At 45.9% G+C, this 27,161-nt stretch overlaps 2 protein-coding genes across 4 annotated transcripts in view; both read right to left on the bottom strand.

The window, feature by feature from the left end:
* prkg1b (protein kinase cGMP-dependent 1b) overlaps positions 1–27,161 on the bottom strand; it is a 74,910-nt gene that overhangs the window by 47,466 nt on the left and 283 nt on the right. Inside the window, exons 1-2 of one of the 3 annotated variants that reach the window (XM_025909756.1) lie at positions 26,001–27,115; positions 15,427–15,593 (exon numbers count right to left, since the gene is read on the bottom strand). In XM_025909756.1, the coding sequence (XP_025765541.1) occupies positions 15,427–15,550 (124 nt within the window). In that variant the 5' untranslated portion in view covers positions 15,551–15,593; positions 26,001–27,115. Of the gene's footprint in view, positions 1–15,426; positions 15,594–25,361; positions 25,682–26,000; positions 27,116–27,161 lie in introns of those variants that run through there. The other 2 variants (XM_003449492.4, XM_025909757.1) reach the window with 2 other exon arrangements.
* LOC109203193 (uncharacterized) lies at positions 173–6,786 on the bottom strand. The gene is made up of 2 exons (XM_019362385.2): positions 6,516–6,786; positions 173–6,231 (listed from the first exon to the last, which is right to left on the bottom strand). The coding sequence occupies exon 2, from the start codon at positions 6,065–6,067 to the stop codon at positions 197–199; it is 5,871 nt and encodes a 1,956-aa protein (XP_019217930.1). The 5' UTR covers positions 6,068–6,231; positions 6,516–6,786; the 3' UTR covers positions 173–196.

Raw genomic sequence — 27,161 nt, 5'->3', positions numbered from 1 at the left:
TGGTGCATTCAAGGAGCGTCAGCGTAGATATGGTGAGTTCAATGACGTAGGACATATCAATTTCCACAGCACAAACACTTATTTATAAACAAACCATAACACTTCAACCAAGCAAATAACATATAAACAGTGGGCTTTCTAACACAGCCGCCCCGACTGTCTGCACAGACAGTCGAATCCAAGGTGGAAAGGCCACTTAGGTATGTGGATCCTTATCATCTTCAAGCATAGGGAGTGAGACCAAGCGGGCTACTGGTCGAATATACGTTCGATCTTTGACCTTAACGGCAGCAGTCCGGATGCGTCCATCAGCTCCAGGGTAAGTAGTCGTTACCTTACCAACAGGCCATAAAGCTCTTGGGAGCTGAGGATCAACTATGAGCACCACTTGGTCCGGTTTGAGACACTCCGCCTCCTTCTGCCACTTCTGTCTCTCTTGCAAGATAGGCAGGTAGTGACGGGTGAATCGGGACCAGAAATGGTCGACAAGAACTTGACTATGTCTCCATCTGCGACTTCCGATAAGGTTGCTGGGATCGTAAACCACTTGAGGGAGTGATGCATCATAGCGTCCCATAAGCAGGATGTTAGGTGTGATGGGGTCTGGATCTGCTATGTCTGATGAGACGTAGCCGAGAGGCTTAGCATTTACGATGCCCTCCACTTCCACAAGGACCGTACGAAGCACAGTTTCAGGGACCGTCTGCTCCTTGAGTACGACCTTAAGAGCAGTTTTCACGGACCTGACCTCTCTCTCCCAGGCGCCACCGAAGTGAGGAGCACTGGGAGGGTTGAAACGGAAAGCAATCTGCTGCTCTGCCAAACGCTCCTTCAACTGAGGCGCCATGGTCTCAAAGGCCTCATGGAGCTCTCGGGCTCCACCGACAAAATTTGTCCCGTTGTCACACAGGAGCTCAAAAGGTTTGCCTCTTCTGGCAATGAAGCGCCTTAACGACATCAGAAAGGAGTCAGTGTCAAGACTCTCGAGGAGGTCCAGATGCACACAACGGGTCGTCATGCACTTGAAGACTATGCCCCAACGCTTCTCTGTTCGACGTCCAATTTTCACAGTAAAGGGTCCGAAACAATCGACTCCAGTCGAATAAAAGGGTGGTTTATACAGTCGCAGACGAGCTGGTGGCAGATCTGCCATCTTCGGGATGGAAGGATTGGCACGCCAAGCCTGACACTGCCTGCAGTCCCTCTGATACCGTCTGACTGCTTCCCTCCCCCGGAGGATCCAGAACCGGCGACGTAGTTCAGCCAACACTCTTTCTGGTCCAGGATGAAGGAGGGTCTCATCAAAATCCTGGATGATGAGCTTAGTCAGAGGATGTTTTGGGTCTAGTATGATTGGGTGGATGGTGTCTAGCTCCAGCTGCTCAACCCTTCGTAACCTTCCACCAACTCTGATGAGTTCCGTATCCTTATCATATTCGGGTGATAAGGAGTTCAAACGGCTGTTGGTTGGCAATGGTCTGCCAGACCTAAGTGCCTTGGCCTCCTCCGGGAATGATTCTGACTGAGCCTTCATCAGGAGGAGTATCTCAGCTTTGATGTAATCGTCTGCTTCACTGGGCGAGCTTGAGTTTGGGTCAGCCGCCCCATGTAGGGACCGCGCTGTTGTCTTGATGAGATCCTTCCAGGTGGAGAACATGCTGATTTCAGGAAGTTGAGGGCAGGAGTTGACCCTAACCTGTCCACAGAAATATGATTTCTTCAGCTCGCCATCCTCTGGCTCTGGATATGCTGGTGGGCTGGTCGGCCAATGCTCCTCGGATCGACATAAAAATTCAGGGCCTTGGTGCCACCGGTGTGGTCGTGACAGCTCCCTCAAGGTCTTGCCCCGGGTAATGTCATCAGCAGGGTTATTCGCACTATCCACATATCTCCAGGTACTCCCATCTGTAAGACTCTGGATCTCTGCCACCCGCGTGCCCACAAAAACTTTATAGCTGCAAGATTCTGACTTGATCCAGTGGAGAACGGTAGTGGAGTCCGACCAGAGAACGACCTTTCGAATGGGCAGCGTGAGCTCAGCTTGAAGGAGACCAGCTAGTTGTGCACCAGTGAGAGCGGCACTCAGTTCCAACCGCGGCATGGACAGCTGTTTCTTTGGAGCCACCCGGGATCTAGCCATCACAAAGGCGACATAGACTTCCTTCTGAGCAGTTTCTGTCCGCAGGTAAGCGACAGACCCATATGCTCTCTCGGAAGCGTCGCAAAAGATGTGAAGATCTCTACTTGAAGCAGATGAATCAGCAGATGCTGGTGCATAACATCTGGGGACTTCCACGTGGATAAGATCAGGAATCTCCTTTTCCCAGGCAAGCCATCTGTCACGAAGGCTAGGTGGCTGGATCGGGTCGTCCCAGCCGAGCTGCTCCTTCCAAAGATCCTGTACCAGAATCTTGGCCCGTGTGGTGAATGGTACTATATAACCTAGCGGATCGTACTGACACGCAAGTGTTTTGTAGACGTTCCTCAGTGTGGGTTCAGTTCTCTCCCCCATTTGATGTCTGTATTTGAAGGAGTCACGAAGGCAATCCCATGTCAGTCCCAGAGCTGGCTCCCAAAGGTCTGTGCTAGACTGAGAGAGCCATAGGTCACTACTCTCAGATCTGACATCGGATGGAAGATGTTCAATGACAGCAGGGATGTTGCTGGCCCATTGACGCATCTCAAAGCCCCCGGTGTGGAGCAGCTGGCGCAGACTGTCGACTAGGGCCTTAGCTTCCTCTTGGGAGTGGGTGCTGCGGAGGCAGTTATCCACGTAGAACGACTGCTCTACACAATCAACGAGGTCATGATTGGACCTACAAGTGTCCCGGACATGCTGCTGCAATGCATAGATGGCGCAGCAAGGACTGCATGTCGTGCCAAATGGCAGCACTTGCCATTCATAGATCTTCGGCTCTTCATCCCTCTTCATGTCCCGCCAGAGGAAGCGTAGCACTGGTTTGTCTGCTGGCAAAAGGCGTATCTGGTGGAACATACCTTTGATGTCGCCACTCACAGCAACTGGATACTGTCGAAACCGAAGAAGAACTCCTAGCAACGATGGACCTAAGGCAGGTCCAGGGAGGAGAATAGAGTTGAGAGACTTCCCTTCATACTGGAAAGAGCAGTCAAAGACGATCCTGTCCTTGTTATTGTGTCGCACCATGTGGTGAGGTATGAACCAGGACTCCGCAGTGGTTCCAGCTATCTCATGTGGCACCACAGCTACATAGCCCAACTTCTCTAGCTTCTGAATCTCCTGACAATATACTTCGGCGCGTTGTGGGTCTTTGACAAGTCTCCTCTCTGTGCTGCGCAGACTTGGCAAGACTGCTTCCATAGGAGCTTGAAGTGTGGCGGAGTTGGTGCGACGAAGCAGTGGTGTGGCATACCTCTGTGTCCCATCGACAGTGACCCTGATGGTGGATGTCTGGAGTAGGTTTAGAGCTTGCTGATCTTGCTTCGATCGGGTTACCTGCTTCTCGCTCACATAAGGCAGCGTATCAATCTGCCAGAGACGCTCAACATTCCTGAAAAGCTCACTGTTTGGCACAACTGTTGCTGTGAACAGGCACTGCTGCTCAGTTGCAGGAGTCTGGTCAATACTGATGGGACCTTGGAGCGACCAACCAAGCTTGGTATGGACGGCGATGGGTCCCCCTGTCGGGCCCAGATGAACTGGTTCTGTAGGTGCCAGGAGATGAGGCATGTCGGAGCCGATAAGCAGCAGAGGTTGAACATGATCTACCAAAGGCAGAGGTAAGTCACGCAGGTGTTTATAGCGGCGTTGTAGAATCCTCACCGGATAGGAATGTTCTGAGAGACCAAGGGCATCGGCGGTGAATGCCTTCTGTATATGATACTTCTCCCCAGGTTTGTAGGGGGAGGACACTTGGAAGGAAACTGAGGCGCCACGAAGCTGCACTACCTCTTGGTGGACGGTCCGCAGGGTAAGTGTCTCGGGCTCTGGGGTGAGCTTTAAGCGTCGAACAGCTTGTGGTAAAATGATGCTTCGTTCGGAGCCATCATCAAGTATTGCATGAGTCTCCAATGTTTGGTCCCTGTTGTACAGCAAGACCTTTACAACCTTCAGCATCACCTTGGGGGAACGGTTTGGCCTATCCAAGTACACTGTTGTAGTCGGAGCAGTCATCATGAGCACATTCTTCTGGATCTGCTGGACCGCATCATGCAGTACAGTCAGGTGTTGCTCTCTGCAGGTATTACAGGGTCGTTTGAGGGTGCAAACCTCCGGCTGGTGAGTTCTTCCACATTTCCAGCACCGCTGTTCATCAGTTAACCACCTCACCATCTGGTCAGTGGTCAGTTTCTTAAACTCTACACAAGTGTTCAGGAAATGCTCCTTATTCTCGCAGCGGGGACAGTATGGCTTTGGTCTGGATGAGGACTTTGGTCGGACAGAACTCCCTTCTGAGCGGGGGGTTTCCCGGGAAGTCAGGAAGAAGGCTGTCGATTTCTCCTTTGGTTTATTGGGAAGACGCTGGTCTTTCTTGATTGGCTTATAAGCTTCAGGACTATAGAGTGAAGCAGCTCTACCTGCGATGCGCTTCGCTTGGGATTTCATCTGCAGCCAGGAACTCAGATCAGGCAGGGTATAGGTTTGGTCAGTACCTGTCCGAAGAATGCCTTGGTTCAGGCAATGCTCTACAAACCCATCGCGATAACTGGGTGGCATCTTACTCAGTAGTCGGTCGACATGAGACCCACATCTTAGCTCAAAGCCGTTCTGGCCCTCCAGTGTCCTAAGCATCCCTACTAGAGATTGGATAGACAAGGCAAATGCATCAAAGGCTTCTGCGTCGCCGAATTTGATAGCTGGAGCATTCAGAATGATGCCCAATTCACTTTGGACGAGCTGACGGGGTTGCCCATACTTGTCCTGCAGGGCGTGCATGGCCGTGGTGTACGGCGTTGGGTCATGCATGTATGCCTTAGCTAGCTGGATTGCACTAGGTAGCTGTAGGTGCCCAAGCAGCACTTGATATTTATACTGCTCATTCAGGTGTGGATGACTGTTCAACAGGTTGTCAAGGGCCATTTTCAATAAGGCAAAGTCACTTTCACGGCCACTCTCAAAGGAGGGAATCATAGGCTTGGGAATGCCATACCCTGTGGCGAGGAAAGGGTACGCATTAGCTGTCGGTAGCTCGGACTTAGGTGTGCAAAATAACTCTGCTTCGGCAGGGTTGCTGCAGGCTGCACGAGCATACTGCGATGGCTGACCTGAGAATGGAGTAGATGCCTGGTAAGATGTATCAGGTGCAAAGGTAGTAGACCGAAGTCCAGCTGGAACAGTTGGGTGCAGCACTTGGGGCGTGCACTGAGAATGCAATAGATGCGAGGCCATGGTTACTGGAGGTGGAGCTACCATGGGCGCTGGAGGCTGAGTCACGGTAAGTGTTGAGGGTTGAATGACTAGCGGTTCGGGAGACCGACGCACAGGACCGACTGAAGGTAGGGCTGCATGGGTGCTCGAATTCCTATCCTCCGATGGGCATGGTGAGACTCTGGAACCGCTGGGTTCTTGTGCTTTCTCTTTAAGGAGAGAAGTAACCATCTTGGCTATCTCCAACTCGTTTACCCTCTTCTTTAGCTGTCGTCGCCTCTCCAGCTGTCTGGTCAACGCCTCTTGGGTTCTAATGGCTTCTTCCTGTAGCTGCTGGGCCTCTCTGGCTTGAGCTTGAAGTCGTTGACATTCATATTCGACTTGTTGATCCTCTTCTAGGTGCTGTTGGAATTCCTCAAGTTCCATCTGCTTTACTCGCTCTTCGAGCTGGGCTGTTTCCAGTTCTGATAATGCGTGGGAAGGGAATCTGCCTATCGACGAGCGTGATGCCCTTGTGGACCTGGAGCTGGAGCTCCTCTGGGATGAGCGTGTTTTACCTCCATGTGAACACTGGGAAGCGGTAGCCGGTTGCGTGGTTTGGGTTTGTCCCTCAAGAGGGAGTGTTGAAACCTCATAATCGTTCAGGTAAGCAGGTGGCCGTCGCTCTCTCTGCGAAACACGTGGGGGTGCTGAGTCAGCCTGGACATCTGTCTGTTCCATACCTTGATCAGTACTCTAATCCGGCTCGAAGGACCATAAAATGGAGAGAATGTTGTCTCCGGGAGTTAGCTGATTTGATTTAGAGCGGCAAGGTATGGTGGGTGTGTTCCGGTCAAAGAACACGGAGGCAGCTTCCAAGTTTAGGAGATTTATTCAGCTGTGGTCTGTAGTAACGATACATAAAGCAACTATCAGTACAGTACACATAAAACATTCAACATGCCCAGACATTATTCTAGCACAGAGATAGCACAAGGAACTGTATTCAGCACTCATATATAACATTAACAACTTCAACAATTACGCAAGACTTACAATTAGCATTAACTAGCTTAGTAGCTTATTAGCATATTAGCGTATTAGCATAGGATAACATTAGCATAGTCACGAGGGAACAAATACACACAATAGCATCTGACATACAGAACATCATGTAAACAGAACCCACCTTCTGGCATTCACACACAGCAATAAACCAAAACCCACGAGATGCTGGTGAGAGGACAAAAGGAAAAAGGCTGGCTATTAGCAGCTACAAAGGCAGACTAGCAGCACACGGCACAGAGTGGTGCATTCAAGGAGCGTCAGCGTAGATATGGTGAGTTCAATGACGTAGGACATATCAATTTCCACAGCACAAACACTTATTTATAAACAAACCATAACACTTCAACCAAGCAAATAACATATAAACAGTGGGCTTTCTAACAACCTCCTTATTGCAGCTGGCCACATCTGCATCCTCATCCTCCTGGACCTCTCTGCAGCCTTCAACACCATTTCTCACCCCATCCTTCTCTCATGTCTGACCCAATCACTGGTTCTGTACTGTCCTGGTTTCAGGCGTATCTTTCCAACACAACACAGTTTGTCCACATGGTAGACTCCCGCTTTACCTCTGCACCAGTTAACCACGGAGTGCCCCAAGGTTCTGAGTCAGATCATCTGTCACCATGGTCTCTGCTTCCATTCCTATGCTGATGATAAACAACTTTATCTCAGGCTACGTCCACATGTACACGGGTATTTTGAAAACGCAGATTTTCCGTTTTCATTTTTTTTTAAATCCCGTCCATATTTTGGCCAATCAGAAGTCTAGAATCCTGGGAGGAAAAGACTAAACAGGGTTTTGTACCCTCACAAAACCTGAAGTACTTCTGAAAAGTGTTTTTCTGTAAAGGCAGCTAATGTTTTCAAGTGCCTTCATCATTTCAGATGTTAATACTAAAGACAGTATTTTAGTTGGTGTAGACTCACAACTTAGGAACGAACAAAAGTCATAGAGCATGCATAAATTAAATTTTTAAAAAAGTAAATTTATGTAAGTGTGTAAAAACTGCAAATAGTCAAATTAACAGCAACAGTATTTTGTCTCTATCAGCCATTGTAGAAATTCATCCCATACAAACAATAACGTGGCGCACAGCGTGACGTCAAAAACGGCGCACACCTTTGACGCTGCGTGACTAAATCTTAGTTTTCCTCGTCCACAACTAAGCACAAAAACAGAGTTTTCGACAACCTCCACCCTGGCAGGAGTTTTAAAAAATCTCTGTTTTCAGTCGTGTGGTTTTCAACAATTCCCGCGTACACGTGGACGTAGCCTCAGTAACAAACCCTAAACCCAGCTTCCCCCACAGTCACTTGTCAACTGTGTGCATGAAATCAAAGTAAAGATGTCAACTAACCTACCCAAGCTAAACAGTAGTAAAACAGAGGTGTTGGTTTCTGTGACCCCCGCTGTGGCCCCCGAGGCCCTACATCTCACCGTCCACTGAGGTTTGAAATCTGGGTGTCATTTTGGACTCTTTCAAACTCTACCGTTACTTTTTTTTTTTTTTTGCTATTCTTGTGTAAAGTGTTCTTGGGTTTCTGGAAAGACACTACAGAAATCCAAATTATTATTATGATTATTGTTCACAGTGTTGGGCATCCACGCCGACGCCCCGCGGGCTGACGACGATGTCCCATCAGGTTTCGGGGTAACAAGCAGCAAAGTGTGTGCAGCAGCTGAATCCTGACATTCAGGTGTTCTCTCCTTATTTTCTTTACTGATAATAAATTTGAACCTTTTTGCTTCAGAGTCATTATTAATCAGCAAAATCCAGGTAACGCTCACGCAAGTCGCGCTGTCAGCAGGTAACGTGACAGCTCGACATGCAGACGGCGTTCTGAGCATCAAGCACGCTGCGGTCGAGTACAACGCGCCGACGGTAACGTTTGGTCTGAAAAAACACTGAAAGCACTTTCAGTGACGAGCGCGAAACTTTCAGCTAAGGAAAAACGCCGTCCGGTTTAAATGAGCTCCTGCTGTCCATGTGTGTGTGTCACAGGTCAAAGGTCACAGGTTCACATGCAGTAAGAATAAAGAGGTGAGGAATAAAAAGCTGTGACATCATCCAGGAAGCGTCTTTTTTTTCTCATCAAAATGACCAAAGGTAAGGTCTGTGCTCTCCTTTCCCCTCATTTCCTCCCTCTGTCATGTCTTCTTTCTTTCTTCTTCCTCCTCTTTATTTTCCTTACTTCCCTTTTTTAGTTTTTCTCCCCCCCTTACCCTCTTACAAACATCCTTCTTTGTCAGGCTGCTCCTTCCCTCCTCTGCCTCACACCTTTATTCTTTCTCTTCTATTTTTTCCTTTCCCTTTCTCCTTCTCTTTATTTTCTCCAGCTTCACACTTTCTTCCTTTCACTCCTCCACCTATTCGTCCTTATTTTCCTCTCTGCTATTCTTCTTCCATCCCACCTCCCTAGTCTCTCACGTGCTTCCTTCCATCACCTTCTGCTCCCTGCTCGCTCCCTTTTCTCCTCCTCTCCTCCTTCCTTTTCTCATCCTTTCGTATGTTTTTTCCATCTTCCCTTTTTTAGAAAGAAAAAACACAGATTCCAAATTTCCAAACTGTGAAAATATTTAAATGCCAAAAATTGTCATCCAACACGTTGCCATGACAACCACATCACCAGAGAAGTGTGTGTGCATGCATGCATGCATGTGTGTGTATAAAGTCTTTCAGTCTTTGTGTGGACACATTTTTGTAATAATCTGGACCTTCTGCAAAGGTCCAGACGCGGCCTCAGAGTCCAGTTTGGATGGATGAGGAGGGGACCATCTGTGCTGAGGGTCTTCACAGAGATAGAAACACAAGTCTCTGTGTGTGCGTGTGTGTGTGTGTGTGCGCGTGTCTTTTACATAATGAGACAAAACTGCTGCATCTGTTTCTTCCTCCAAACACAGAATTAATGAGCAGCATGTTTATGACACACACACACACACACACACACACACACACACAGGGTGGTGTTTCCATCTCAGTGACTCCAACCTCAAACCAAACTTCAAAAGAAATAAAACGTTGCTGTTTTGCTATTTGAGGACTTTTTTGTTGTGCAAAGTGAAGCAAACTGTGACAGATTTATGTCCCTAAATGTTCCCAAAACATGAGCGACACACACACACACACACACACACACACACACACACACTATCAGCCTTTGTCGTGGTCTGTTTTTAGGGATGACTTCCTCTTCCTGTGACAGTTATCGGTATATTTAGCCACCATCTGTGCCCCCCGCCCCCTCGTCCCGCCCCCTCAACACACTCTCACGTTGGTATATCTATGTTTGTGAGGACCCTCATTGATATAATGCATTCATGAGCTCAGCAGCGTAACCCTTACAGAAGAGCAACGTTAACTCTTACATGCGCCGCTCTTATGTAAGCTCAAACACAGCAGACGAATTCATGCTGCATTTTCACAGCACAGCATTAACAAAACAAACACCTAAAAATGTGTTTATCATATTTATGAAACGTTGCACTCGTTTCTCAGGACACTGTTGGCTCTGATGAATCTCAGTCAGGTCCGTCTGATATAATTATTCTTTTTACTGTCGATGTTGCAGCTGGTTGTTGCTGCGTCACACACTGCTCTGTCGAGCGTGGATGACGAAGAGTTTTTTAGATGATTCTGATAAATAAAGATCTTTAGAACGTCTAAAAGTCGCGGCTCTCCTTTCCTCTTCTTGTCTTTGGGAGGCTGAAATTTTCCAGGAGAGTTTCTGAGATCTTCCACATTTATATTCTTGAAATATTTCCTGAACACTACCTGAGTATGAGAGTTTATCAGCAGTTTGAGGTGTTAAAGTCAGAGATATTCAATTGAGTTTTATTGATATAGTGCCAAATCATAACAACAGTGCCTTAAGATGCTTTTTTTTGTTTTTTGGCTTTATTGGACGGGTACAGTGAAGACTGACAGGAAAGCAGAGGGAGGGCGAGGGGAAGACGTGTGGCAAAGGGCCGCGGGTTGGATTCAAACCCGGGCCCACCGCTCTCAGCCTTACGGGCGCCTGCTCATCCTACTAAGCTAAACCAGCGTCCCAAAGGTGCTTTACACTGAAAGGTAAAACAAAAGTATTGTATAATAAGAGGATCTATCGGCAGGTTTGTACCATAGATCAGACAGTCGTCTGCATATGAATCAGTGGTTTCCCAAATTCTTTTGCTAGGACCCTTTGTTTTTATTTTACAATCCGCCACCACACAAACACATCCTCCAACCACACACACCCATATTTTGTTTTAAAACTTCATTGCAGTTTATTTCACACCTCAAACCTTTAGTAAACAATTAAACAAATAAATGTAAACTGCAATAAATTACAGGTTGCAATAAAAAAAACACAAAACAAATCATCTTCATGGTGTAATTATTTTATTGTAGTTGTTTTGTTTGGTTGGTTATTACTGTGTAATAATATTCAACATTTCTATCAATACATTTAAAAAAATGTCTCTCTGTGCAAAATCAGTTTAAAAACATAAACAGCTGTGGGATGCTGTTTGTCTGTGATTTGGAGAGCCCAGCGCTGCTCCCGACGCAGGGGAAACCAATTCTGTCGGGGAGACCGACCTTGGCACTTGTGCAGGTGAAGCCAAAGGGAAGACATGCTTCATCATATGTTCTTGTCTTTGGCTTGGAACAGAGTTGGTTTAATATTAATATTAATAATAAATAAAGCATATTTGGCGATGCTTCATCTTCTGCTTTGCGTTTGTGTGGGAGCCCCATCAAAATTGGGAACCACTGATATAAACTATCATTATAAATGATCATTATTAGTATTAGTTTTACTTTGTCTTTGACTTACTTTAAAGTATCAGGTTTACTTTTTCCTCAGAGGCATTTGTGAGTGAACGATCACCTCAGTCTTGTTCCTTTGTTAACCAGCCAGCTCTGGTCCTTCTCCACAGATGATGATGAACCTTCTCACAGGGTCCTGAAGACGTTTGTACATTTAAAAAGTGTGTGTCTGCGAACGATGTGTGCAGATCAAACGACAGTTTTCATATTGAATCAGCAGGAAAAATTAAGTGGATATCCTTGAACTTTAATTATAACTCTTAGAGTTTTATGGAGGAGGTCAAAAGTTGAAAAACGATGTGCTGAAAGGCAGAGCAGATTTCATTCAATAAAATTAAACAAAAACTTGAATTTAAAAAAACTTTAATGAATTGCATGGATAAGTCTTCAGACGGTGGCCGAGTTTAGAGGAACATTTAAACTGATGTTCATGAAATTCACTAAAACTTGATTTTTTCAGGTTTGAAAAAAAAATGGCTTTCCACACACACACACACGCACACATACACACACACACACACACGTGCACACACACGCACGCACGCACGCACACACACGCGCGCGTGCACACACACACACACACACACACACACACACACGCGCGTGCACACACACACACATACACACACGCGCGCGTGCACACACATGCACACACACACACACACACACACGCGTGCACACACACACACACACATACACACACACACACACGTGCGTGCACACACATGCACACACACACACACACACACACACACACACGCACATGCACACACATAGTCATCAGATGTGCACACAATCTGCCTTCCTGAACCTCGTCCGCCCACACCAGACTCCATTCAAAAATGGGCAGTTTTAATATTGAATTGCTGATCAGCTTACATCTTCATTTAAAATCTGACAAAAGGATCTTTTTCACATTGTGAAGACTCGCTCTGAATTTCAGCATGGGTGTTATTCACCCGGCAGCTTTTACTTAGATATAAATGTCATCAGTTGTTTCACACCACTCGCTGCCTGCCACCCACCGACACGGAGGATTGGCCATCTGGACAATTGTTGTCCCTGTGAGGCCAGCATGACTGGGACAAAGAGATTTAAATGTACTGATAACACAGAGTGACAGTCTGACCGATGGCAGGTTTGAAGGTCTAATGACGAGACGACAAGCCATAAAACTAATAACTCGAGCAGTTTGTCAACAGAAGAAATCCTACAGGAGTGATTCCAGGAGAATATTAAGAACAATATGCAATTGAAATTTGTGAAACTGAAAAAATCCACCTGTGCTGCTGTGCCCGAGCACCTCGAGATACCAGGACGTCATTAAAACTGTGAGAGCTGCTGAATGTGAATGGATGACTAACTGGATGCACACGAGCGTGCAGGTTAGGCGTCCTGAGTGCAGCTTCAGCAGCGCCCTGTGTTTTCAGTGGGAGGATCACGTTTCTACGCAGGCTTCTTATGTAACACAATAACCTCAAATGCAGCTAAAAATACAACAAAAGTACTCTAGATAGGAACGGTGGAGCAAGGCTGCAGGGTTACTGGTTCGATCCCCGGTTCCTTCTGTTCGAGTGTCCTTCAGCAAAAATAATGAGCGCCGAAAGCTTTGGGTCAAAGAAAATGAAAAGCAAACAAAAGGATCCACGCTGTTCATGTTCTCTTAGCTTCTGAGCACAAACAATGAAGCTCGAACTGACTCGTTCCCTCTGAAAGGGGAACGCTAGCGTTTGTCATGTTCCAGCAGCACAACCTTTCATACATCTGTCTTTGCTGTTTGCAGGCTGAAAGTGTTTCTTTGAGGATAATTATCAGTTATCTGCACTCAAGCTACGACATTTATGCTGCCGACAGCTTTTAGGTTTGTGCTGGCGGCACTTAAGCTGCGTACAGGTAAAATAAAAAGGCTGGGTTGGTGTGACAGAGGAGGATGCTGGGACGGAAGGAGATGATCAGCTGTGGTGACCCGTGAAAGGAGCAGCTGACAGAACAAGACGACCTTCATCTCAGTGTTAAACTCCACCACTGTAGTGTTTACCCCAGCCTTCTCCATCTCCTAACCAAGTGTTGTTGGTTAGTCAGTGAGAGTGAAACATCAGAGGAACAAAGCAGGGGCGAGAACCGCAGACCTGTCTGAGCATGTGGACAATAGGTGAGAACTGCCTGCATCAGGTGATAGTGGAAGGGTCTCAGCCTGATTCCAGCCCGCTGCCTGTCCTCCACGGGCCCATTGTGTGTCTGTTGTGTGTCTGTGATGACTTTTGTGAGCCGGTCCCTGGTCCAGACATTTGAATGTATCCTTTTGTACCCTTTTGACTGAGTCTCAACATTTGATTTTATTTGCAGAACTTCTTATGTTTTATTTTATTTATTTAATTTATTTTTTTAATGTTTTTATTTATCATAAAGCTCAATAATAAATTTGACTTGTTCAGACTCAGGCAGTCACGTTAACCCTAACCTGTCAGCCAAACTGAGACTGCTTGGTAGATTTCCAAGTTCTTTTTGTTCCTAATAAAACAAGAACATTGTTACATTGTTTCATTGAGTCTCTTTAATTCTTTCCTTTAAACAAACAAACGAATGAACGTGAATCAAAAGCACCCAAGAAATGATCTGAAGTCCTCTGCAGGTGACAGCTCCATCTCATCAACAGTGATGACCTCACGGTGGTCTAATGTTACAAGCGGCACCGTGTTTCAGTGACGTTTCAGTTTCTTGTGGAAATCCATGATTTTTGGAAACAGCTGATGGTGATGGAGGCCCGACAGGCGGAGCGTCCTGTTCAGTGAAAAACACGAGGGAGACTCGTCATTGTCTGCAGTCAATTTATTTCCTGTCCTGTCGTTTTCCAGCAGTTGATTCACAGTTTAGTTAGTTAGTTAGTCATAGTTGGTCATGTGGCTGTAGTGATGTCACAGTTCTTGTGGGCAGTGACCTTGTGCCGACACATTCCCATCATTCTTCGTTCCTCTCTTTGTTTTCTGCTGTTTGCGCACTGATTGGCTGTTCAGACACACTGTCATTCATCTTTGTGACGGCACTTAGTTACTTTTTACCTACAGGATGATTTTTGTGATTTTTTTTTCCATGGGCAGAAAAATGTAAATGCACCCTGTGACGCAGCAGCTTCATGATCGTGTTTGAGTTCTCCTCTTCCTCACAGCAGCAGAAGTAGTGTGTGGTGTGAAGGCAGCAGGGAAACCAGCAGCAGAGTGGAGGTGAACGCCTTCAGGCGCTCTGACACGTTACGCAACGCCGCGCTGCTCTGACATGTTCCCAGCGGCCGAGTGAAGTACGTCCAGAAGGTCAAACGGCGCTCTGGGAAACTTCAGGCGGAAATGTCACAGAGCTCTGAGACAACACTCGTTAAGGAGTTTCCAGGTCGCTGCACTTCATGAATTCACCGTCACACAGAAGACCTGTGAAATTATTCACTCCTCAGCTCATTGGACGAAATGTAGTCATTAAAGAATAAACGAGTTCCATAATTATTTATTTCAAGAAGCTAAAAGCTGGAATCTTATTTCTCGTGTAGTGATAAACGACTTCCTTATCGTGCCTCCGTTATGCCAGAACTTTTTCCTATTTCTGTGATTCCAAAGGTTTGGCTCAGTGTTCTTGTCTTCAAACCTCTTTCCAAACTTTCATTCACCCACTGACGGTCTCAGAGGCACAATGGCAGTTTTAGTTTGGAGAAACACGATCGTTAATAAAGCTATCAACGATTTCAAACCTGAAGAGTCGGCTTCTTGTAGAGATGAGATTTGTATTATCTAATGTGAGACAGTTCCTTTAAAAAAAGCTTCAGAGTGAGGAGAGGTGCTGTCTGTCACCAACCACACATTCAAAGATGCTCATGATGAGCATTGCACTACAACTACAGCTCAAACTGCACAGTTTTTATTTGTTGAAGGAAAACCAGCGAGAAAAGAAACATCTGATAAACGCTCAGGAAAAAAAAATGACAACCAAGTCTAACAACCAGAACAGACCTGAGTGGAAACAAACTGCACTGCCTGGTTCAAAAGTCCCCTCACCTCAGGTCAAAAGTACTTTTTTCCCTCAGAATTTTGCCCCAAAATCCCCAAACCTGAAAAGTTCTTGAAAAGAGAAATTTCTGCCAGAAATACCTCACTTAAAAAAAAAAACAGCTGACAGAGAAATAAATAAATAGATCCTGAAGAGTGACAGAAAACTAAACCGTGGGTTCCTCACCTTCCATCACGAACACCAGCGACCCCACATCACCCTCTTTAATGATGCATGAGTCCTTCCCATAATCCACCGGGTACATGCAGTCCACGATCTCCTGAATCTGAGACAGCTCCAGGTTCTTCATGAAGTCATTGTCCAAGATGGCCTCCTTTATCAGCTCCTTCGATCTGAGAGGAGGAGGGAGGACGACAGGTCAGCAAGTCCTTATTCTACCTTCATGAGTATACCTTTATCCTACACTCCTCCTCATTATCAGGGGAAACGTATTTGTGCCGCTGTGTTTGGAGGATAAGAGCAAACCTGCCGTTAAAAATAAAGACCTGTGCGTCTCACACTTGGTATCACCTGCATGCACACCTCTCTGGATGGGGCAGACGTCTCAATCTTTATGTGCAAAATAAACTGCCTGTGCGCTGATGTCCTACCAAGTTTTACTCATTTTTTATGCAGAAATACAGACAGTTAGAATAAAGAAGCACCACAGAGCTTCAATTAGTCTCCGAACCACTGCGATTATCGAAGGCTTAAGTATGAATCATGCAAATATTATGGTTGAACCTCACGGTTATTTCACTTATGACTCATCTGATGATTATCTGATTCAAAAGTTGCTTTAAAAACCAACAAAAACTTTTCATATGTATTTTTCTTTTGTCTAATCATGAGTGAAAAACTCAGTTGTTAAACCCGAATCGAACAGAAGGTCGTCACAGCAGAGCAGCTGAAACCAAACAAGCCTGACATTTGTTTCCTACAATGACCTCTTTACATAATGCAGATATCATCTGCAAAGCAGTTACTACATTAGTGAAACATCTCCTGTGATGGTTTGAGGGCAGCGGCTGCAGAATTAGCCGATTCCCATGTTTCTCTCAGAAGCTGTGAGGAGTTGTGATGAGGATTGTACCAACAGCAAACAGAAACACATCAAACCAGCAATTCTGCCCTCAGGTGAACGTATGCTGAGCGCTGAACAAACCCCACCTGCTCTCTGTGACAGATTCAGCAGAAGACCTCTAAAGTTTATATTTGCCTTCCTTTGAAAGCTTATTTTAGGACGCTGCTTTGATTGTGAAAGTGTCTGATACGCCACAGATCTGTCAGAGCTGCAGCTCCTCTGCCGGTCTGATCACAGCGTACGGACACTGACTGAAGCAGCTGATGAAAAGACTTCACAGTCTCTGGCTTCACAAAGACTCTCGTGTTTCAGACCGAAGCCCATTCACAGCTGACGGGCTGTTTACAAAAACCCAGATGACAAACTTCCCCTCAGAGTCAGGACTCTGCTGTTCAGCAGCCGTAACTTTAAATCAGTGTTTAAGTCCACACATTACTGTCTGAATAGAACAAATAACATCTGCATTAAAAAGACTGCTACAAAAAAAGCAAAGGTAGAACAAAAAGTAAAGCCAGCTTTGAAAAGTACCATTAGCATGAAAATTCAATTGTATTTATATCGCAAAAAATCACAACAGCAGTCACCATAAAGTGACTACAGTGATATAAATGGTACAAATGGAAGTAAGATCAGCAATAAGAAGTTCATATTAAACTGTGAAACTGCAGCATGCATGCAAAAGAAGACAAATATTTAGCAGCCATCCTGACGACAGTGATGAACTGATGGTAGCTCAGATTCACCAAACATGCAGGAAATAATGAAATGAATCCTCGTCCATGACTTTGGCCCTGCTGCAAACACTGGTCTGTAAAAGCTGATTAATCATTCTGATCCAGAACATGAGCTCAGAGCTTTTATTCATAATGCTTCCAACCGCAGCAGGATCCATATGAGAGACCCCAAGTACTATATGGAAAAACTGCAATTCAGTCTCAAAAGTAATTGCACAAACTAACAGCTGCTACTGTGGATCTCTGCCTTCAGAACTGAAGAGACGTCTCTTGATTGCAGACCTTCAAAGTGATACACCTGCCTCCTCCAGGTGCTCCTGACCTTTTTAGATGTTATAAAGTTTAGTTTGACTTCAGTTGGTTTGACCACTCCTGAAGTTTTCTCTCTCTCCGACTGGTTTATGTTCATTTTTCAGTCAAATGATGGCCTCACCTTTAGACTTCCTGTGCATGGTTCAACATCAAAAGCATATGTGTGTGTGTTACCTGGCTTCATGGACAGATAGAGCTGCGTGTCATCTGCATAGCAGTGAAAATTTATGCTATGTCTTCTAATGATGCTGCCCAAGGGAAGCATGTATAATGTAAACAGAATTGGTCCTAGCACTGAACCCTGTGGAACTCCATAATTGACCTTAGTGTGTGAAGAGGACTCTCCATTTACATGTACAAATTGGAGTCTATTAGATAGATATGATACAAACCACTGCAGTGCAGTACCTGTAATACCTACAGCATGTTCTAATCGCTCTAATAGGATATTATGGTCAACAGTATCGAACGCTGCACTGAGGTCTAGCAGGACAAGCACAGAGATGAGTCCACTGTCAGAGGCCATAAGAAGATCATTTGTAACCTTCACTAAAGCTGTTTCTGTGCTGTGATGAGCTCTGAAACCTGACTGAAACTCTTCAAATAAGCCATTCCTCTGCAGATGATCTGTTAGCTGTTTGACAACTACTCTTTCAAGGATGTTTGATATGAAAGGAAGGTTGGAGATTGGCCTATAATTAGCTAAGACAGCTGGGTCTAGAGATGCTTTTTAAGTAAAGGTTTAACTACAGCCAGCTTGAAGGCCTGTGGTACATAGCCGATTATTAGAGATAGGTTGCTCATATTCAGGAAACACTGTTAAATGTTCAGTTTCTATGCCATATGTTAAAACAAGATCTAGAGTGTGATTAAAGTGGTGGGTGGGTTCTTTTACATTTTGAGAGAAGCCAATTGAGTCTAATAACAGATTAAATGCCATGTTGAGGCTGTCATTTTTAGCATCTACATGGATGTTAAAATCACCCACAATAATTATTTTATCTGAGCTGAGCACTAAATCAGATAAAAAGTCTGAGAAATCAGAGAGAAACTCTGCGTAAGGCCCAGGTGGACGATAGATGATAACAAGTAAGACTGGTTTTGATTGCTGCCACATCCCCTCCTCAGCCTGTGCTTTTCTGATGGTTAGAATAACTCGGGGGTGTTGATTCATTGAAACTAACATAATCATGCTGCTGTAACCAGGTTTCTGTAATTCAATTTTTCATCAATTATTAGTTTATGTACTAAAAGGGACTTAGAAGAGACTTTGAGTGCATCTCAATACAATTCATGAAAAAAGATAAAATAAATAAAAATAATTAACAGACATATAAAAGCAGATTGCAGTGAGGAAACCATCAAAATTAAAAATAAAGCATATATATTTTAAAGATAATTTATGAATCAGGATTTATAGATAACTACGCACTTCCTGTTTAGTTTGCTCTGGTCCCTGTTTACCAAACAGATCCATTTTCATTGAGACAAATAAATCACAGATTAAATGTGAATTAAGCACCATGATTGTCTTTTCCAGTGTAAGTGAAGCTAATTCTCAACTATCAAATCATAATTACAGGTTTTCCAAGCAGCTGGTGCCACACATGAACTGTCAGATACGGTGTATTGGTTAGGAGAGGAGCTCCGTCCTCCTTCACAGTGCCGTCACAAAGAAAACCCAACACTGAGAGGAATGAATCAGCCCAAAGAAACAGAGGGAGGGAGAGCATATTAAAGCAAAGCCAAAGGTTTCCTTCCTGTCAAAGCTCATTTAAAGTGAAACAGACTGAAAGAGACAGACAGTGGAAAAAGATGGAAAACAGGAGAAAAACCAACACTCCCAGCTGTCAGCCGGCTCACAGCTCAGAAAAAGGCTGCTGATGTGGGAGCTGAAAACACCTGCAGCTCACTCACACTGAAGTAACAGCATCCAAACCCTCATCAGATCTGTTGGGGAAGTAATTCAGTTTAATTTGTGAAGCTCATTCATAACAAAGGAAACTATTCTGGTGTTAAAATATCAAAGAGGATAATCTCCAGTTGTCAGCAGTAAGAACAGTCGGCTGAATGAATATTAAAGAGAGCAGCATTTTAATTCACAGTGCTTAATTCAAGGCAATGATTTACTGGATGTTAGAAGGTTTGGAGGAAGATTTACCGTGGCACAAGCTGAGGATGATGAGAACTTAAAAAGCAGAACTGTTTCAGAAGAGTTTTCAATAGCTTCACTTCCTCTTACTTTATGCTCTGAACTCAAATTGTGGCATCCCACAGGGCTCCGTGTGAGGACCTCTGACTTTGCTTTGCTCACAGTTGCTGGTTTGTGCATGAATTAAAGGTAAATGTCAGTTTATATGCAGATGATTGATGCTCCTATCCTCGCTAATAGTTTTCACACAACAAAATCCTAAGCCCTGCCCTGCTCACTGCTCCTCTGTGACTCTAATAGACCAACATTTCCAATATGAACTTCGTGTTTCATTCAGTCAGACCTCAAACCAGTGACTGAGACCAGGGAGAACTTCACTGAGTTCAGATCAGCTTTTTCCTCATAGACTTCTATACAATGAGACTGCAGCCTGCTCAACATCAGAGAGAACACAGGCTAAGGGAACTTTAGCACTGGCATCACTTTCAGCCGTGGACGATGTCACTCTTATAAGCAAACCGTTTCGCTTGTATGGATGAAAACAAATTTTATAGATGATGCATCAGAGAAATGACTGAAAATCAAATGAAGAAAGTAAAATCAAAAACAGGTTTCTCAGAACTGAAGCTGTCATAAAATCTAGTGGATGTTTGAGGAACTGCAGGTGTAAAATCTACAACTTCACCTCAGCTCTTTGAGATTTATGCGATAGCTCGGTCAAAATCAAATTCAGTGTAGGCAGCCAACATTTCTGAGACTGTAAAACATTCATATATGCAAGATAACTCTATTACATTGGAAAAAATACACCTGAAGGTCTACTTAACGTTGGATTGAGAGTTTTATTTTGTCCAGGCAGTCAAACGAGCACCGAGAGGATCCATTAGCTGGATTTTATTTTGGTGAATCTGCAAAGGAAGAAATACGACTGGCCGGCTGCTGCATGCAAATTGGACTCAGGAGGAAAGCAATGAAGAAGCGCTTTGAGTGGATGGAGGGGGTGATGAAGCAGACATTATTACTGCATGAGTCGGCAGAGTGAGGAGGAAAATAAAAGGAAAAGCAGAACAAGTGACGAGATAGGAACCAAACTGCCGTTTAAATAAAAGACAAAAATAATTAAAGAACAAAAATTAATCAGCAGGATGTGAGGAAATGTATTTCAAAGAAAAAAAAAGAAAAACTTCATTGAACACAGAAGACAATAAACACAGAGCCGAGCAAATGAAAGAGGTGCCAGAGGGGCGAATGCATCACAGGAAGAGTCGGGAGGAAACACGGAGACTTTCATATCCTGATGGAGATCCGTCTGAGGAGAGGGAAGCATGATGCTCCAAGCGACACCCACTGATGCAGCACGGAGATACCAGGCTACAGCAGGTGCATGACTGCAGGCCTCAGCATCCCCGAGGAAAGAAAAACTCATCTGTGGAAACAACGAGGCTGAAGCATCTTCACAGCAAGTACAACCAAAAAAAGTTTAATATTCAAAACTTGATCAGTTTGGAGTGAAAAATCAGAGAGGCTGAGACGGTCTGAGCATGTGCAGAGAAGGGAGAGTGGATGATGAAGATGGAGCTGCAGGCAGGAGGAGAGGAGGAAGACCTTAGAGGAGGTTCATGGATGTAGGAGGAGGACAAGGAGGACATGCAGAGGGCTAGGAGGATGCTGGGATAGGAAGAGGTGCAGCTGATGATCTGCTCTGGAGATCCCTAAAGGGGGTGACTGGAAGAAGAAGAAGAAGAAGAATAGGGCCGAATAAAGAAGTTTTATCAGAAAACATGAAAAACCCAAAGAGCGAGGGCGAGTAAAGCCCGAGGACACACGCAGACTCACACCAGCTAACAGAACAGTTTTCTTTGTGTTAGCTGGATAAAACACAGCTGTTAGCACAGGGTTCCTGCTGCAGGCTCTGAGCATGCTCACATAAAAGGATGCGTCATGTGACCCTACACACAAAATCAACTGAGCATGTGACAGTGAAATGCAACACTGCGCTGCATGCAAGTCCTGCACAAGGAGATCATCTGGAAACACAAACAGCAGCAGTACTGAGTGCAAATGTGCACATTATGACGTGAGAGCACCGATTGGCTGACTGGAAACAGGTGACACACAGGTGACTCTAAAGAGGCGATCACTACGACGATCACCTGACGAGGAAGTGAAACTGAGAGCAAGGGAATGACCTGAAATACAAGCCCAGAGAAGGATCAGGGCACTGAGGAGTGCAGGAAGTACAAAGGAAGAACACCACAAAGGACCCTTCTTTCAAAATAAAACAGGAAGTAAACTGAAAGAAGGACCAAACTCAGAGAGTGCTCACAGAGCCCGAGATTAGATGCAGACAAAGGAAGGAAACCTGGGAAGACCTGAGGACTGCAGCAATAATCTTACAATCATTATTCACAAACACAAAGGACGAGAAAGCGAAACATCACATCAGGAAACGCAGGAGACACAAAAACATCCGACTGTCAGCAGAAATGTATGAAGAAAAGAGCCGCGAATGAAAACGACCTCATCAAACGCAGCAACGAGGAACAAACAGGACGAGCCTGCCTGACACACACAACTTTCAAAATAAAAGTCCAGCGTCAGCAGCAGATCTGTGACATGTGAGTCTCAGCTCATCATTAACTCGTCTGCCTCTGGAGCCTCGCTGCAGACAGCAGGAGAGCTGGTGGGCGCTCGCAGCCCACACACACTCTCCACTGTAATACTGTTCTAAAACAACACACACACACACACACAGACAAACACTCAGGCAGGCGCGCTGACAGCGAGAGGTGGTGGGATGTAAATGAAACTCTTTCAGATGTGTGTGTGTGTGTGTGTGTGTGTGTGTGTGTGTGGGAGGAACATGTGGATTACAAACCAACACACTGACGTGGACACAGAAAACCTGATCATAATACAGAGAACTCAGAGAACAGTGTGTGTGTGTGTGTGTGTGTGTGTGTGTGTGTGTGCTAACATAGCAAAATGCAGTGTTGCAAACACCAACTTTAGTGGGAACCACCCACAACCTGTAAATAAAGACGGCAGCAGCTTCCAGGTCTGAAAAGTGGACGTGATGACGAAGTGCAGCTTCTCTCAAACAGCCAGCAGGGCCGACACCATCTGATCCTTATATATGTATATATGTATAAATATATACACACACAAGTAGGCCTGCAGTGCGAGAGCGAAGTGCTCTAATAGGGTGATATGGTACTACAAGGTCAGGGGGGTTGGGAAGCGTATCTGCAACCGGAAGGTCGCTGGTTCGATCCCCGGGCTCTCTGTCCTGGTCGTTGTGTCCTTGGGCAAGACACTTTACCCTACCGCCTACTGGTGTTGGCCAGAGGGCCGATGGCGCGATATGGCAGCCTCGCCTCTGTCAGTCTGCCCCAGGGCAGCTGTGGCTACAACTGTAGCTGCCTCCACCAGTGTGTGAATGTGAGAGTGAATGAATAATGGCATTGTAAAGTGCTTTGGGTGCCTTGAAAAGCGCTATATGAATCCAATCCATTATTAGGATAAGATGGGGCCTGATTATTTAAGACCTTGTATGTGAGGAGCAGGATTTTGAATTCTGGATTTAACAGGAAGCCAATGAAGGGAAGCCAAAACAGGAGAAATCTGCTCTCTCTTTCTAGTCCCTGTCAGGACTCTTGCTGCAGCATTTTGGATCAGCTGAAGGCTTTTCAGGGAGTTTTTAGGACTTCCTGAAAAGATAATGTGATGTTTCTTATTGTAGAGATGTTGCACAAATGGAAGAAAGCAGTCCTGCATATTTGTTTATGACCTGAGTAACTAATCATAAAGGTCCAAAAGTAAAACTAGGAAGTGGATCTGGGCAGCAGCTATGAGTAAACCCTTGTTTCAAGAAGAAGCTTCACTCAGAGTTAAAAGTAGAACAAACGTGACTCCCAGCACAAAGTGAGTGAGTGCAGGAAACTGTCAGGAGCAAACACTGAGTCATTACAGGTACAAATGTCTACACTCACACAGGAAGTGCAGCATCAGGTGGATCTCTGGCTGAAAGCTGAGTCGACACACACGATGAAAACGTGTGAGCGGCAGAGCCGCGGCAGAGAGCCGGAGGTTACCGCAGTGTGACGTGTCCTGGAAACTCAGAGCTGAAGAACTGAGGCTGAGCATCTGATTACTCACAGCGCCTTCAAACGCCGCTGCTGGTCGGACCATCTTTGATTCAGAAAATCCATCTGCTTCCACTTCCTGCACACCAGAACCCCGGCAGCGTTTACAGCCAACCATTCAACTCAGTTATGTTTCCAATAAGATTTTATTAAGCTGATGAATATAATAGTTCTGTGTATGTTACTTAAACACAGCATTTAAATCTATTTAGCTGAACCATGAGTGGCTGCAGTCAGAGACATCCTGGTCACACACGAGCAGATAAACTAAACTACGAGATCACAGCGAGCAGGTTGGATTCAACACGTCGAGTGTTTTGGTGTTAGAGGCCTCTGAGGTGGAGCAGCCTGCCTGCACAAGGCTGACGAGGCCCACCGAGCGCTGCAGGCGCCAAAAAACTCTGAGTCCAAACTGGTCGTCTACGCACTGCCCACAATTAACAGGAGAAAAGAGCCAATCATCACTCATCATACGTGTCCATGACAACATAAAGACTAACACCTGCAAACGAATCATGTGATGTCAGAGCCGTCGAGATGTTTCATCCGTGGAAGGAAGAGAAGATTTTACTGATTCTTATTCAATTCTGCTTTTTAAAAAAAGCTACAGTGGCGACTCGCTCTGCGTCAGTCTGTGACAGCTCAGGGCTGCACGACCCCCCCGTTTCCCAGGTTAGCCCCAACTTATTTCCAAAATACAGAATGATGAAAATACAGAATGATGCCTGACTTCATAAAAAATGTTTTATTTAAATACCTAAGTTGTAATCTAGCAGTAAAATCAAGAGCAAGCACCTGTGCAGTGTCTGGAGCTCAGTGGTAGAGCAGGTCATGTGCTAATTGGAGGGTTGGTGGTACTGTGAAGCACCAGCAGCGCCATATTAAAAAACCCTCATGAATGCACGCAGAGACTTTTCACCTGGATTTATCTCTAAATATGAAACACATGCAGAGCAGTGAAGTCCAGGTCTTACTAAAGCTGTGAGCCTAACACCAGGACATGCAGCAGGAGGAAAGAGCCTGAAGGGTCTGGTATCCTGGATCAGCCCCTGTACAGGCTTCAGGAGGCAGGAGCTGCTCTCACTTTTGTCCTCAAAGAAACCACGACACGGCGCTCTGACCGCGCAGCGTCACAGCTGCTGTGTGGCCGATACGTCACCCCAGACATGACGGACCTGAAGCTGTGGTGTTACCCACAGACCGTCTAAGCTTCCAGCTTTAATCACACCCACCGAAGCTGCAGCCTTCACTCTGTAAAACAACTAACTGTTGTTGCACCTTCAGCCCATCAGTCAGGAGAACAAAGTTAACCCTGATTGGTTCTCAGGACATCTGCGTGGCTGACAAACAGCTGCTGATACTTCAGATGTGAGCCAGGTGTTTGCAGCTGGAGCGTTTAGCAGAAACTCAATAAATCTATTATGGATTCATGTTTGCGTTCCTCGCTCAAGAATTACAGCAGATACGAACCTCAGCTCCAAACAGCATAATCACATCAAACGACTGGAAATGACCCTTTATGTGTCTGAGGGTAAAGTTGCAGCTGTCGGTCTCATCACATCAGCTCTACTCATGTCATCGACTACAATAAAGAAAACTCTAACAGTCCTGCAGTGCTGCCCTCATTCAGAGCCACAGATCTCAAACTTGCAGGAGGACGAGCTAACCCTTTAAGGTGCAGGTAGCTTACGTACTCTGGGCTCTTGGGGTAGAAGGGCAGGGTCACATGGCACAGGTCGCTGATGTCACAGGCGGTGGGTTCTGCGGAGATGGCCTGCCGCTTGCTGCGGTGCTGGTCCGGCTGCAGGACAAGGCTCTGCTGCTGCGCCTGGACCTGCTGGGCGGTGGCGGGCCGGATCACCGAGCGGTACTTGTCCAGCTCGTTCTGTAGCCTCTGGATCAGCTCGTCCTTCTGGTCCAGCTCCAGCTCCAGCTCGTCTATCAGGGCGTCGCGCTGCCGAAGCTCCTCGATCTTCTCCTGCAGGGCATACTGGAGGTCCCGCAAGGTCCCCATCTGTCCTTCAGGGGATCCACAAGGAGTTCTTCTGAACTATCTGGGGTACGCCCCCAGGCTCCACTGGAATACCTTCTTCTCCTAAAGAAGTCGACTCTTTGAATCCTCTGGGGTCTTTGAGGATTTTGAGCACCTAAAAGTTTTGACTTCTAAAAGTCATGTTTCTGCACAGCAACTCCTCCTCAGAGTTTCCTGTTTTTATGGATCTTCAGGATCCTTGAAGTGCTAATCCTGATTGGTCAAAGTGTTAGTCTATGAGTCAGTTACAGCAGCTCTTAAATATTCTTACACCCAGGATCTTTGGTACACCTGCACTTACTTGTTTCTTCTGCCACATTCAGCAGGTCTCAGGGGTCACATCAAAAATTTGAACCTTGACCTTCAGGAAGCTTCAGAGTCAAAGCCTTTCAGCGTCTTCAGAGGCCTCGTGGGTTATCATGTGGTTCCTCTGGATAAATCATCAGAGTTTCAGCTCAGTGTCTGAGAAGCTCTCCTCACATCCCTCCCTCAAAACTTTTGAGTCTGGCAGCTCAATGAGGCTTGTCTGAGGTCATGCTGCAGGTTCTTCCAGGAGGATAATTCAGGTGTGTCATTAGTTTCACCCTTCCTTCTCAGTATGTACTGAAGGACCTCCAGGGTCTCCCTGGATTCCTCAGATGGGCTTCTCAGAGTTTCACCAGGAAGCAAACACCTAGTTCTGGCTTTAGGATAGTTTCCTTCTTTGTGGAAGTTTCAGCTTTCTCCCATCGAAGTCTTTAAAGGTCTTCAAGGAAAACAAAATTCCTGATGATGAAACTGGAGAAACGTTTGGTCCTCAGGGTGTGACCTCACATCCTCCCTGTTTCATCTGAGCAGATGTGGAGATGAGTGAGAGGAAACCTGAGCAGACACTCACCAGCTCTCAGCGTCAGCTGTACCTCCAGGAAACATCTGATCAGTGAGACGACAGCGTGGAACAAAGTTTAAGTGAAGAATCCACAGGTCCTCGCGTGAAGTCCGGAGGAAGGCTTCGTCAGCACAGCGGCGTCCGCAGAAGCGAATCCACGCAAACACACGGCGTGAAACACGAGCCCCGCTCTCCCCCTGCTCCTCCTGCTGCGGGCTGAGCGTCACTCAGGTGCACAGGAGCTGTTTTCAGACCGATAAGCGAAAAAACGCGAAACGCAAAGAGAAACGTGCAGGAAGAAGGAGACGCTCTCCTCTCTGAGCCGCGCACCGGAGGACGGAAACGTTCCCGCTTCATCCCGGCGGCACTTCAGCGAGTTACCGGAGCTGAGGCTGAACGACACGAGCCACGAAAAGTTGGTCTGCCTCAGCTCCTCCTCCTCCTCCTCCTCCTCACTCACTCAGAAACATTTGAAGCTTTCAGGGTTTAAAAGCTGGACATTTACGGCTGCTGTCAGGGCCGGAGTTATGTTTGAGAAACCCAGGGGCACCCCCCCCCCCCCAACACACACACACACACACACACACACACACA

Source organism: Oreochromis niloticus, linkage group LG8, assembly GCF_001858045.2.
Source record: "Oreochromis niloticus isolate F11D_XX linkage group LG8, O_niloticus_UMD_NMBU, whole genome shotgun sequence".
NCBI classification, from domain to species: domain Eukaryota; kingdom Metazoa; phylum Chordata; class Actinopteri; order Cichliformes; family Cichlidae; genus Oreochromis; species Oreochromis niloticus.
The sequence above is the reverse complement of the archived record's forward strand: the minus strand, read 5'-3'. Positions and strand labels throughout refer to the sequence as shown.